Below are 12,611 nucleotides of genomic sequence, written 5' to 3'. Positions count from 1 at the left end.
ATCTCTGTTTTTAAATTTTTATAAAATGAAGAAATTATGACTTTCCTATTTCAAGTTCCTTGGCTGTTCAATTTATAGTGTGAATATTCATCCTCAATAAGATGGTCTATTTTCAAAAGTAATTATTGGAAACCTTTTCTTGGTCATAAAATAAATGAAATAAACATTAGTTTTGGCAGTTGTTATGACTACTTTTAATCAAGAGTCCAGATCAAGATTCCTAAATTTTAAAAAATCAGTAATTATTTCAAGGTCCAGTAGGTCAGAATTAACAGCAAGCCCATGTGTTCAACAGCCTTGAAATGATTTGGACACAGAGGCAGGGATAGAAACTGGTGAACTAAACATTAGTACAAGGCCAGAGCCCTGCTTAGCCGATGATTTCCTAATCCATTCAAAGCCCAAACGCTATAGACACTGGATACAGACTGTGATGTAGGATGCTAGGCTTCCTTCAGACGCCAGCCTCGACAGGAGGCCTCTACCAGCATACCTCTTCTGCTTCTGCCTATCTCTTTCCTTCTTTGAAGAAGAACCCAGGTGCTGCCCCTTCTCCAGCTCTTCCCCAGCAGCTTTCAACACTCTTCCCTGCACGGAGGTTGGCAGCCTGGCGATGAGGGGGGCCACCAGCCACACACCCCTGCGTTCAGAGGAACTAAAATCAGAAACAGGCGTTACACCTAACAAAGCAGCTGGTCTCTGCTCTCACAGCCAATCCAGAAACCCAACAGTAAACCACTGATGGGCAAGACATGGACATCTAACATTCCCCTATGTCTGTACGTTCTCTTCTTGCCAAAGACCAGACATCTGCTTACTGCTTATACATTCCACCTGCATTCATTGAGGAATAAAAGGTGCTGTTCTGGGGAGGTATTCTGCATGCTAAACCATTCTCAGTGACTGTCCTGGATTCTGCCTTTCTGATCTCTCGCCACCCTTCTCTCTATGGACATTACACTCTTCAGTCATGGTCACAATATGCAATGGTATTGTGTTCAAGCCAAGGAATAATAAATCTTTAAATTTTAAAACTCAGATTTACACCCTTTTACCAAAATGATATGCAAGCCAATCTGTCCTTCATGATGAAAAGGATTACTTTATTAATTCATGGTCCTAACAAGTTCTATTATGAATGCAAATTACTGTATTTGTACAAAAACTGTCAATCAATAAAGACACATAGAGAATGTTTCATATTTAATGACTGACCCAAAGACAGTGATACTATGAATCACAATTAAGTTTGTCTGTGGCTCCAAAGTATCTGGACCTACAACAAAATACCTAAAGGGCCGAGACATCGCTTACCAACTTCCGCCCTTGAACCTGTTGAATAACAGGAACGAACTGTTACTTAGAAGTAATTATTTTCTTCACATTTCCAGAAGCTTCATGAAACATGCATTAGGCTAATCAAGTTTACTGTAACATATGAAATACTGATGGTAGACTAACAAAACTATGAAGCAATACCTTAAAAATGTCTTTATTCCATTCTGTCTTGTGCTACTGGTATCAGCACTTCCAATCCCATTTGGGTTGAAGAGGCTTATGCCAGAATTGGGGGCATTATTATTTAGGTCTGCAGACTGCTGGAACACTTCTATTGTTGCCTTTGCGATGTTGTCCAGTAAGTTGTTCATTTCAGCCACAGAGCCAGAGCTCTAGAGTCAGGAAAATAAAAGAAAGCCAGTCCATCTATTTACTCCTTGATTCTCAAACATCAATGACTTTTTGCTGATTTCATTCACATGTGTGCTTTCAACATATACTCACAGGGTCCTTCAAGCATTGTTTGATCATTAACTGAAGCTCTAACCAGGATTGTCTCAATGTCCACTGCTCAAGATTCTGGAGAAAATGCAAAGGATTATGACATTAAGAACACTGAGCATATGCTACCATAGCCTTGCAGTAATACTCATGCCCAGCAAGGGAATTAACATGGATTAATGGTTTCCAATTTCATGCCTGATAAAAAAATATTCATCACAAAATTCAAGTTTCAAAATGTGTTCCCCACCCAGCCAGAAATTGGAAGTCAGATAAGCATGGCATCTCTCAGAATCCATTTACCAATTAGCCAATCTCATTCCAAAATGATGTGTTTCTTCAATAACATATTTAAGACTGATCCAGCACAAAGATTATTTCTCAAGTAAATATAGCACTGACTTAAAATATCTACCTGTGATTATATGTTGTTTGCTACTGACTACATCTACTTACTAGTCAACTACAATAATGCCACCATAAAGAAAATTGCAGAACAAGTCAGAATTAAATTCAAGAATCAGAAAGGAGAACAGCAACAACGTCATTCTTTCTACAATCTTATTGTAATGAATGACCTGACAGAATCTCTGGAATGTACCACTTACCTGAAGAATGCGCTTAATGTGCTGTCTCTGCAGGTTGTCCCCCTCTGTACACTCTTTAATACCATGAGGGTAACAGATGAGCTGCAGCAATTTCTGTGCTTGCATGTTTGAAAGCACAGGGTCCAAAATAAGTTCTTTGTCTGTACATAATCGTTCTGGCTCTTTTAAGCAATGTTCTCCTACCCATTCCTAAAAACAAGCCAGCAGTTAGACAGTAAGTATTGATTCTACCTGCCTATGTATGGTATTCTCATTTCTCAGAGCAAAATAATATAAAGCTAGTAAGAACCATCCACTGAAAACAAATTAATGGAAAAATAGGTGGAGAAAGGTTTGCCTGCATGTATATTTTGATTCTGTTGTTGTTGTTTTGCGTGTGTGTTTGTTTTTAGAAAAGGTCTCAGGTATTCCAAGATGGCCACCAATTCACTAAGTGGCAAAGATTAACCATGAAGTATTGATCCTTCTGCTTCTGTCCTCAGTGCTGGGATCACAGGCCTAAATTTAATGCCATGTCTTCCTGCCTACCAGGGCTCCCTGCATGCTTGCCAAATATGCTATCAAATAAGCTACATCGCCAGCTAATGGGAAAAGTTTCAAAACAAAATTCTACCATGGTGACATCTTCAAAATGCAAAGTGGGAGGAACTTTGATTAAAGCAAAAACATTTAAACGTATGGGGGAGGGAGCTAAGTTTTGGTGTGCTTTTTTAAAATGAGGACTTACTCTAAGGTACTATTTTGTAGCAAGGTATTTTTTTCTGTTGCTGTTTTTCCTCGGTATATAGTAACAATGACATTATGTTATACATGCTTTCCATCATTTTATGGGATATATTCTGCTAAACAGGTAGAACACGGTATATAATCACTTAGAAGATTATCTTCTTGACACTAGCATCCTTCCTTTTCCATTTCTTCCTTCATTAAATGGCATAAGAAAACGTTAGCATCAGAGCTCAATTTGAACCCAAATCTATAGCTGAGAGAAAAATTATAGCACCAAAACTGAAGTTCTGATTTTTACTAACTTTACTTTGGTTATTACAAGAAATAAAAACATAAGTATCCAAAAGTAAAGCAGAGTCAACTATACCATGTACTTTTCAACCGTTAAGAAAAAAAAATACAAAATGTTCAAAATTAGTGAATCTGTATAGAGGATGTACTGGAAGTCTTCATTATTACAACTCTAGCAAATTTGAAATGATTTCAAAATAAAGTTATAAAGACAAAAAAGGGCCACCCAAATAGAATTTTTTAAATACAGCGGACAGCCAGGTGGTGGTGGCGGCGGCGGCGGTGGCGCATGCCTTAAATCCCAGCACTCGGTAGGCAGAGGCAGGCCAATCTCTGTGAGTTCGAGGCTAGCCTGGGCTACAGAGTAAGTTCCAGGACAGCCAGGACTGTTTCACAGAAAAACCCTGTCTCAAAAAACCAAAATAAAATAAAATAAAATAAATAAAAATAAAAAATAGCAGACAGTTGCCTCTCAAAGAACAGTTACAAAGTCAGAGTAGAAGCCATTTATCATTCAGAACTGAATTCATGTTGAAATCAAAGAATACCTGTTGGCAGATAGTCCTCAGCACATATCTAGCATATTCTCTCAGATTGGCAGTTTCTATAGAAATACTTTTCCCATAGGCTTTTGAATTCTGCGTGGTGGCCCAGGCATCTTCAGCATTCCCATCACGTCTTAAACCCCTCATGCTGAACTCATCATTCTTTAAAGTGTTGACATTGTTACTGCCAATCTTGGCATCTCCTAAATAACAGAATCACAAAAGCAAAATCACAAAAGTTTAGAATATTGAATAAAATATGTAATGGGTAAATTAGGCTGGGTTTCAGGGATTCAAAGATGTGAATGGCATTACTCTTGCATAGCCAGTTGTCCAGCAACATAAAGAATGGATCAAGAGATACATGAAAGAATACAAAACAATTGGACATGGAGAGAAGTAAAACTCAAGACTCATTCCTTCTTTTGGTTTATAGATTTAATATTCTATTGCTAGCCTTGGAAAGGACATTATGAATGATTATTTAACAGTCAAAGCACACTGATTTCACCAAAGCTTCAAGTTTATCTGAGTTATAGACAAGGAAGAAAATGGGTTACTCACCCTTCTAGGAGTCCCTTTTCCATTTCTTCTCTTATAATGACTTATTTTCTATCCATAGGTCAAGAGAAAAGTTTTGCCTTAGCCCACCTTACTATCAACTTCTTGACAAGAGAGATTTATTTCCCTGGGGATGGAAAAGGGCAATGCATACTAAGGAGGCTCTGGAAAGCAGAGCTCTCTGCACATAGCCTGTGTCTTCCACCTTCCTCTCTGTAGCATCCAGCTCAGAGGTCTTCCCTGACCAATCTCTAATACACTGAGTAAGGTGAAGCTAAGAAGGTTATTTGACTACTAACAAAATTCTGGGAGAAAAACAAAAAACAAAACACTAAACAGGGTATACTTGGGTAAAATAAGAAATTTCCAGCCATAGAAGAAAAGAAAATTAGGTGAGATAGAGAGATAATTTGCTAGTGAGATGGCCAGACAGCAGCAAAGCCTTCCAACTTTGCCTGCTTACCTACAGAAATCAAAACAAGCTTCGAGAAGACAATTGTCAAACCAGTGGCTGAATTTAGGGGAGGCCTTCACTATATGCAGTAGGGGAGCAAAAGCAAGACCATGTCAGTGCAAAAAACAAACAATGACCACTTTTAACACACAAGGTCAACCCCCAAAAGGTTTTGATTCTGTTGAAAAAACAAACACAAACCATGACTCTTTTCTGGGGAGGAAAGATAACCAGAATGTCATAATTAATATCTACTTTCAAAATTCTTAGAAACAGAAGAGGGGCTGAGGCTATCACTCAATGGCAGAGGCCTGCCTCTCATGCATGTGACCTTAGGCTCTACCCCCAGCACTGTGGCCACCGCCGCCGCCGCCGCCACCACCACTGCCACACAATGACAAAGCAGAAAAGCCACAGAGGGAAAAATAAACAATAGATTTCAATTTACCAGTATATTATCATCTACTCATCATGTGTTTTAAAATGTAAAAGCTGATGGCTTTACCCAAGAGAGTTTATTTAATTCAACAGAGCTTTTCAAAATTAGAAGTATGGATTCTCTACTCTTGGATGATATAAACAGCTATGTCTATCTCAAGTTAAACTACTAAGTAAATTAGGAACAAACTTCACTATAATAGTCCTATTTTCCTGCCTTAATATATATTTTGGTAGATAGGAATTAGAAGAAAATTGGTTAGTACCAATAAAGTAGATAAAACTTCTCTGCAAGAGCAAAAACAAGCACATTTCTCAGACCCATTTGTTCATCTCCATTTCCTTTGGATATTAGGAGGACTGGAGCCTGCATGATTGCTAGAACCTTCTGCAAACTGTATAGACAACAAACAAATTATTCTATATGAATCTTCTAAGGCTTTGCTGACATTTAACTGTGATGATCATAATTTCCCCAGACCCAGAACCTCCCACAATATTTGAATATCTAAAAAACCTGGCAGTCTTACTGGGGTTAGTCCAGTTCTACAAACAAGGGCTCACTGTCTAGATGAGACTCATCATTGTGTACACCACTGAAACATGTTACTATGCATTTGTACTTCCAACTTAGGTTTATTGAAAATCTATTTTTTATTTTCTCTGATGAGACTTGGAAATAGCCCAGGAGAAATCCAGTTCCTGCCTTCATGACCCTCACAATTATTAGTCAGTGAAGTTCACCAGTTCTCCTTCCCTTCGGAAATCAGAGTAGAGAAATCATACTGGGCTGCAATCAGTACTTAGCATGGACTACATAGTCCTATAAAATCCTAAGCTTAGGAAGAAGGCTGGAACCTTCATGGTAGTACTACCTTTTGTTTTGCTACAAAATGTTTGACGATTTCAGATAAGTATGATTGCTTTTAATTTAAATTTTTTCACACTATATATATTTTGATCACATTTTCCTTCTCCCCCAAATACCTCCCAGATCCTCCCCATTTCCATACACATCCGACTTAATGTTCTTTTCCTTGATCTCTTTCTCTCTCTCAAAAAAGCCCCAAAACAAAAAAAAAATGAGATAAAAAATAAAAACAAATTCATAAGACAAAATAAATATAGCAAAACAAAATAAAAGTACACAATTAAAAGCAACTTCTACTTTGTGTTGGCCAACCTTTCCTGAACATAGTGCCTGTCTTGGAGTCTGGTTGATATATGTAGTAACACTCTATTGAAGAATATATATATATATATATATGTGTGTGTGTGTGTGTGTGTGTGTGTGTGTATAAAAAACATCTATGAAGCAAGGTAAGATTATATTATTTGTGTTATTTAAGGCTCATAGAAACTGATATCTGTCCACTCAGTAATTCTGTTTAAATCAAAGTGAACAACTTTAGAACATGAAGTGGCTTGGTTGGTTAAGGCCAAAATGAGGTACCCAAAGTTAAAAGTAGAAAATATTTGAGATCCCCTAATCATTCAAATCCTTTATGACTTACATACTAAAAATATCCTGGGGTGTCCCATTGCCCATGAATAGAAGACAGTACGATTACTCTAGCAAGTACACAAATAACAGTGTAAAGGCTTCTTGGGAATCATTAATTAGATCTAAAGCCCGTGAACCTCCTCTGATCATGAGCAATCCAAGCATCATTGTGGTCCCCCCTGCTTCATGAAGAACATACAGTAGGATGATAAGAACTTGTTTAGACTCACAAAAACATCAGAAGCACTACAGCGAAACCCAGGTTTTCTGATGTTCTGCACTTGGAATATAATCTGTCTGAAATTTAAACCTTTTACTAAAAATACTATTATTCTTGCCTATCATGAAGAATGATTTCTCTTGGTAAATGAAGGCAAAGCAGCCCTGTGGGTTTGAGGCCCTGATTTACATCAGAATGAAGTATCATTCAATTAAAGCCAAACACAAAGTACTTATATTTCAGTTCTCCCAGGGTCACCTTAGCTAAGGACAGAATCCTTGAAGCTCCCATTACCTAGACTTAGGCAAAGCCAACCATTTTTTTCAAGAACAAACAAACAAACAAAAAAGCCCTAGGTTTCCAATGACATTACATAGATTTCACTGTGAGTATAAATTATTTTGCTTCTACTTCTGGTAATTAACCAAGAGGCTGAAGGCCAGGACAGTCTTACCAAGCATCATAATTGCCTTTAAGACAGCAAAAACGGCTCCCACTTCTATGCTGTTGTGAGCTGCAGCTAAGAGGTGTCTATCACAGGATGATCTTATTCCAGGGAAAGGTTTGCCTGTAAAAACAACAGCAAACCCTTAATGGCCTCTTCACCATCATTAACCATCTTCTGTAACCATTACAGTCAGTAGGGTCTTTCATTGTTAGCTTGTGGGCACTGAATTGACATTAGTTTGCTTTAATTGATGCTCATGGAATCACTAAGAAACACTGCCAGTATTCTTACTTAACCTTTTCTTTAATTATTATTAAAACAATGTTTCTGCTCCTCAGAGAGATGTAGGAAAAAGATTAGTAGGATTCCCACACAGATGCATCCATCTCTATATGGAAATGATTTAGACTTCACTAATACCCCCCTATTGCCTTAGGAAAAAGTAAATAAATGAGTTGTCATCCCTCTAAGCTGAGATGGCATGCCCAGAATCAACACAGGGTATGTAAGAGGATGAGACTTCCCACCAGCATGGTATTTCCTAAGAGCCCAGGCATTTTTATTGTTTATTAATTCCTCGTGTTTATTTCCCAATATTTCCTCATCTTACATAATGAAAGGTGCTGACAGCCCTTTCAGGGGCATTATCTCAGTCTTCCATCATCTGCAGATCAAGCCCACGGAAACCAGGGAGGAAATTATAAGCTGGACAGCTCTCTTGGTCACAGCGGAACCCTGAGTTCCAAACCAACACAAATGCAGAGCTTTCTCTGAGGTCAGCTCACCTGTTGCTTGAGGGAAAAAGCAGGCCTGGGGAGCTCGGAAGAGATGAAGCAGGAGGCGGCATGTCATTCTCGCCCCGGGCTCTGCATCCGCATCTCCACAAGCTGGAAAGATGGGGAGATTAAAAGCAAGCCTCCTCACATACTCCAACAACAAGCTTTTCAGGTTTTTTACTGCTAAAATTTCAGTAATACATTAAATCAATTCTCCTTTTAGTAAGGTCATTCGTTATACCTTTCCAAAGAACCTTCACGCTGCCTTGAAACCAAGTATAAAGCAATAGCAGATTCCTGTTCCAGAGTTCAATGTTACTCTGCATAAAACAGCTACTTCAGTTATACTATCCCCACCAGGTACCATGCCACTCCGTAAGACAGTCCTTTCCCTATGCTTACATGGTCATACATGACTACCAACAGGCAACCAATAACAAAAGCAGCTCCAGGCCAGCTTACCTGCCGCTAGAAGAGAGGGGAGTGCGACATGTTGCACGACGTCCTCCAGGGAGAAACACTGTCGTGCTATCAGGATAGCAATGAAAGTAGCTAATGAATCATGGAATGAAAGGTCACTCACCTTCAAGAAAAACATTGACAGGTTTTAATACCCAACACCCTTTAATACGGTATCAGAGACCACTATCTAAGAGAATACCGGCAACACAGTAAGATCGCAAATCTCGGTAAGAACCAACAGAGGGAAATGACTTCGATTACTGTCTTTTGGGCCTATTTCTATGATCACAAGAAAAGAAAGTTCACTCATAACCCAATGTTCTAGGCAGATGTTGACCTTTAACTTATTTGCACGCAACTGAGAAAATGCAACAGAAGAGCAAAATCAAGAAGCTACTAAAAGATGTATCATAATTGGAAGTTGCCAATGGAATACAGTATGTCATTTGTGGGTAAGGCAGGAAGCAGGAGATTCCCCTAGTGGGAAAACATGACCCTAATACTTGAACATTCTTTCCTGTTATAACTAATGCATTTTTTTAATGTGAGAGAATTCATTTAAAAAGAACTCTGAAAGCTTTCAACAGGATGTTAAATTTAAAGAGAAAGAGGAGAGAAAGGGGGAGGACAATTAATTCTGCCACAGTGAAACCTCTACATTCCAGATTGCACAAGGCACCGGAAGATAATTCTAAGGGAACACAACTACCACAATGGCAAACTTCCAAGGGATTGGTAGACGGTGCAGCAAGTCACAAAAGTAGATTTAAGAAAAACTTGGGTCTTTGTTTGTGTGGAAAAGCAGCCTATCGCATTGTGTTTTGTATAAATAATATCTTAATCCGTAGAATGAAGATAAGGGGGCAGGACTGTCCATTCTGTCCCCAAACACCAGATACAGGAAATGAACCTCAGTTTCACAACTGTTAAGTTTCTTTAATAACATATAGAAATCCCTGACAAAGATCACTAACAGTAAAAGCAAAGATGGATTAAAAAATCTAGATAAATATTTAAGACATATACATCATGGGTGCAACAAGGAACACCAGGAAGTTATGTACATGATTTGGACAATCTCTCCATCACTCTTTAGGCATACTCTGAGAAACACTGAGTATCCTTTGAGTCTACATATGGCTTTTTTTTCGCAAAATAAAAACATCTATATTCTTTACTATGTACTGGTTCTCTTCATGCATGAAATGCTTTATGTCCTGTTCTGAGGACTCCAAGCTGGAAAAGAACAAAAGAGCTCTGAGACCACTCACATATAAAACCTTAGCCACTAGAACATGTTGGAATTTCTCCTATTTATTTTGATTTTTTAATTTATTTAATGCATGGTCATGGCACAGAAAAACATTTTGCTATGTTACCATTTAATTAATTAAGTAGTAAAAAAGATGAGCTAAATTTTAAATTTTGTTTTTTAAATACAGAGAAAACTTACATCTACAGTGCAGAGTACATCATTAAATCCCCACACATGATTTGAAGAACAACAAAGAGCCTTCAGGACCCCCAGCCACTCGGAACTAAGAACTGTACAGCAAGCAGTTAACTCAGAGGAGAAATTGGCTATGTCATTTATCCTAGAAAAGAGAAAGAAAATAGCAGAAAGTGATTTGGTACAAATGAGGAATGATTCTAGGTGACTGCTTTATTAAATACATGTTTCATTATCATTAAGCATCACTTAGATTTAAGGATATAATTAATACCACTTGTCAAGTAACATTTGATTAGCACACTGAATTAGCATATTTAGGTTATATGAATAAATCTGATCTATACTTTTACATTTTATAAGAATAAAAAATTAAAGACACAGAGATGGGTATATATCGTGTGCAAGATCCTGGGTTCAATCCCTAGTACCACCAAGATAAATAGTTAAAGATACGATGTAATGTAAGTAGATCCAAGTATAGTTTATATCAAAATATAGTATTCTTTTCAAAATTGTATATGCTTTCCAAAATGAATCACAACTAAAAAATATCCCTTGCCAAACCAAGAATCTAAAATTCACTGTTTCTTGGGTTAAGAAAATTAGTAAGATATAGCAGAGGAAGAATCAACAATAAAAGAAAAGCAAATGTGAGCTCAGGTAACTACTAAAGAAACACCAGATTAACTCCTCTTTGATTACCGATGCATTCAGGGCCAAGAAACTCACCGGCCGGCGTCCTGGTGTCCCATGCACACATTCATGAGCGTGTTGCAGACAAAGCTGTACCGATTCGCAGCATTGTCACTGAGGATCTTGCCCAGCATTGAGTAGTTGATGCTTCTTGCTGAGGGATTCTCAATAAAATCCATCATAAAGTCTGGATCCCAGCGTAAGTTGGAATTTGCAGGCATTACGTTATTATAGATGGTCTGCTTTACTTTGGAACAGGCACTACTAAGGTTAGAGAAAAATAGTTACAAAAGGGAAAAACAAAAGAACAAAACAACCAAGAAAATCACTTCACTTAAGGACACGATAAGTGGCAACAACTCTAAGACTTTCCTGGACAATCAACATCCTACTATTGATAATCTCAAATTCTCTGTAAACCAGCGTAGGGTACAAAATCTAGGATACAGTAATTGCTCAATGAAGAATTTTTTAATTTATATATGGAAACAAAATGAGGTATTTAGTTACTAAGCTGAGTTATTTTCTAAATCTTTTCTGCACGTATATGCTCTAAAAACATCAATGTATTTACTAATCCATCCAACAACTGTCTCTCTCTTAAGAATAGTTATAAAGTGCTATAACTTAAAAATAAAAATGGATCCAATTGCACACCAGGAAAATTTCAGGGTTTTAATACCAACTGTAAACCCCAGACCCTATTCTTTTGCGTATAGTATGCCCAGTGGCAGCTCCTGTGCCAAAGCTACTGTGGGCATTGGGCCACAGCTGTGTCAAGTTGAACCTCCTGCATTCACAGAGCTCACACTCTCCCTATAGATAATATAGTCAATAGTATGAAGAAACTGTTACAGCAAAAAAATGTAGAACATGTTTCTCAGCAACAGGAAAAAAAAACATAAATAGCTTAGCATAGCATTATACACCTATAATCCCAGCACTTGAAAAAGGAGAGGGCTCTAAGTTCTAGGCCCGCTGGGGCTGTATCTTGTATTTCTTGTCATTCTGTGCAACAAGTAAACGTTTTAAGAGCCTGCTCTATCAACTGAGAATTTACAGTGGGTTACATCTGAGTAGATATGGAATACTAGAAATAAAAGAGAATTAGAATGTATTCTCCATCACTTCTTTGTAGACGAAAGATGATATAACGCCACAGTTTTCACATGGAACTATTCATACCCTCTTGCTGTGAACCGGAAATCCATAAGCAGCATCCCTTTCCTACTCAAGAGCTCTGCTGTGTAGTAGGGATTTTTGGGGGGATCGAGTTTCTGGCAGATGAAACTTTTATTATTAGGGTGACACAGAGATCTACCAAATCTCAGAAGCCCAGCCAACTCTGCTTTTCCTTCTCAATTCCCACCCCACTTTGCCCTCAGATCCTGACTTCTCTGGAGTGCCTCTCCGGCTGGACATCTGAACTTCTCTAAACTCTGTACCTTTCCTTTCTAGACTTGTTATCTCCTTTATCACACTCTCCAAGAGGTGCTTCTATGTGTTAATAGTATGCTGGCTACCACTACGACTATTCTCTCATTCTTCCCACTCTCTGCTGCCTACACACAGGGAATGAAGCCAAAAACTCAGGCATGTTCCTTCTGTAACCGCATGTCTCAGAAGAACATGATACAGTAATGAAAGCAA

The 12,611-nt window shown here is 38.1% G+C and overlaps 1 protein-coding gene across 11 annotated transcripts in view; it reads right to left on the bottom strand.

Annotated features, from left to right (window-relative positions):
* Positions 1-12,611, bottom strand: part of Med12l (mediator complex subunit 12L) — a 346,663-nt gene that overhangs the window by 48,367 nt on the left and 285,685 nt on the right. For 5 of the 11 annotated variants that reach the window (XM_076574135.1, XM_076574141.1, XM_076574131.1 and 2 more), the window contains 10 exons: positions 10,998-11,225; positions 10,269-10,410; positions 8,816-8,936; positions 8,363-8,464; positions 7,584-7,697; positions 3,956-4,155; positions 2,388-2,576; positions 1,783-1,857; positions 1,480-1,670; positions 494-655 (listed from right to left, as the gene is read on the bottom strand). In XM_076574135.1, coding sequence (XP_076430250.1) covers positions 494-655; positions 1,480-1,670; positions 1,783-1,857; positions 2,388-2,576; positions 3,956-4,155; positions 7,584-7,697; positions 8,363-8,464; positions 8,816-8,936; positions 10,269-10,410; positions 10,998-11,225 — 1,524 coding nt within the window. The remainder of the gene's footprint in view (positions 1-493; positions 656-1,479; positions 1,671-1,782; positions 1,858-2,387; positions 2,577-3,955; positions 4,156-7,583; positions 7,698-8,362; positions 8,465-8,815; positions 8,937-10,268; positions 10,411-10,997; positions 11,226-12,611) is intronic. The other 6 variants (XM_076574139.1, XM_076574140.1, XM_076574133.1 and 3 more) reach the window with 3 other exon arrangements.

This window comes from Peromyscus maniculatus, chromosome 6, assembly GCF_049852395.1.
Source record: "Peromyscus maniculatus bairdii isolate BWxNUB_F1_BW_parent chromosome 6, HU_Pman_BW_mat_3.1, whole genome shotgun sequence".
Taxonomy (NCBI): Eukaryota; Metazoa; Chordata; class Mammalia; order Rodentia; family Cricetidae; genus Peromyscus; species Peromyscus maniculatus.
This window is presented reverse-complemented; position numbering and strand designations above follow the sequence as displayed.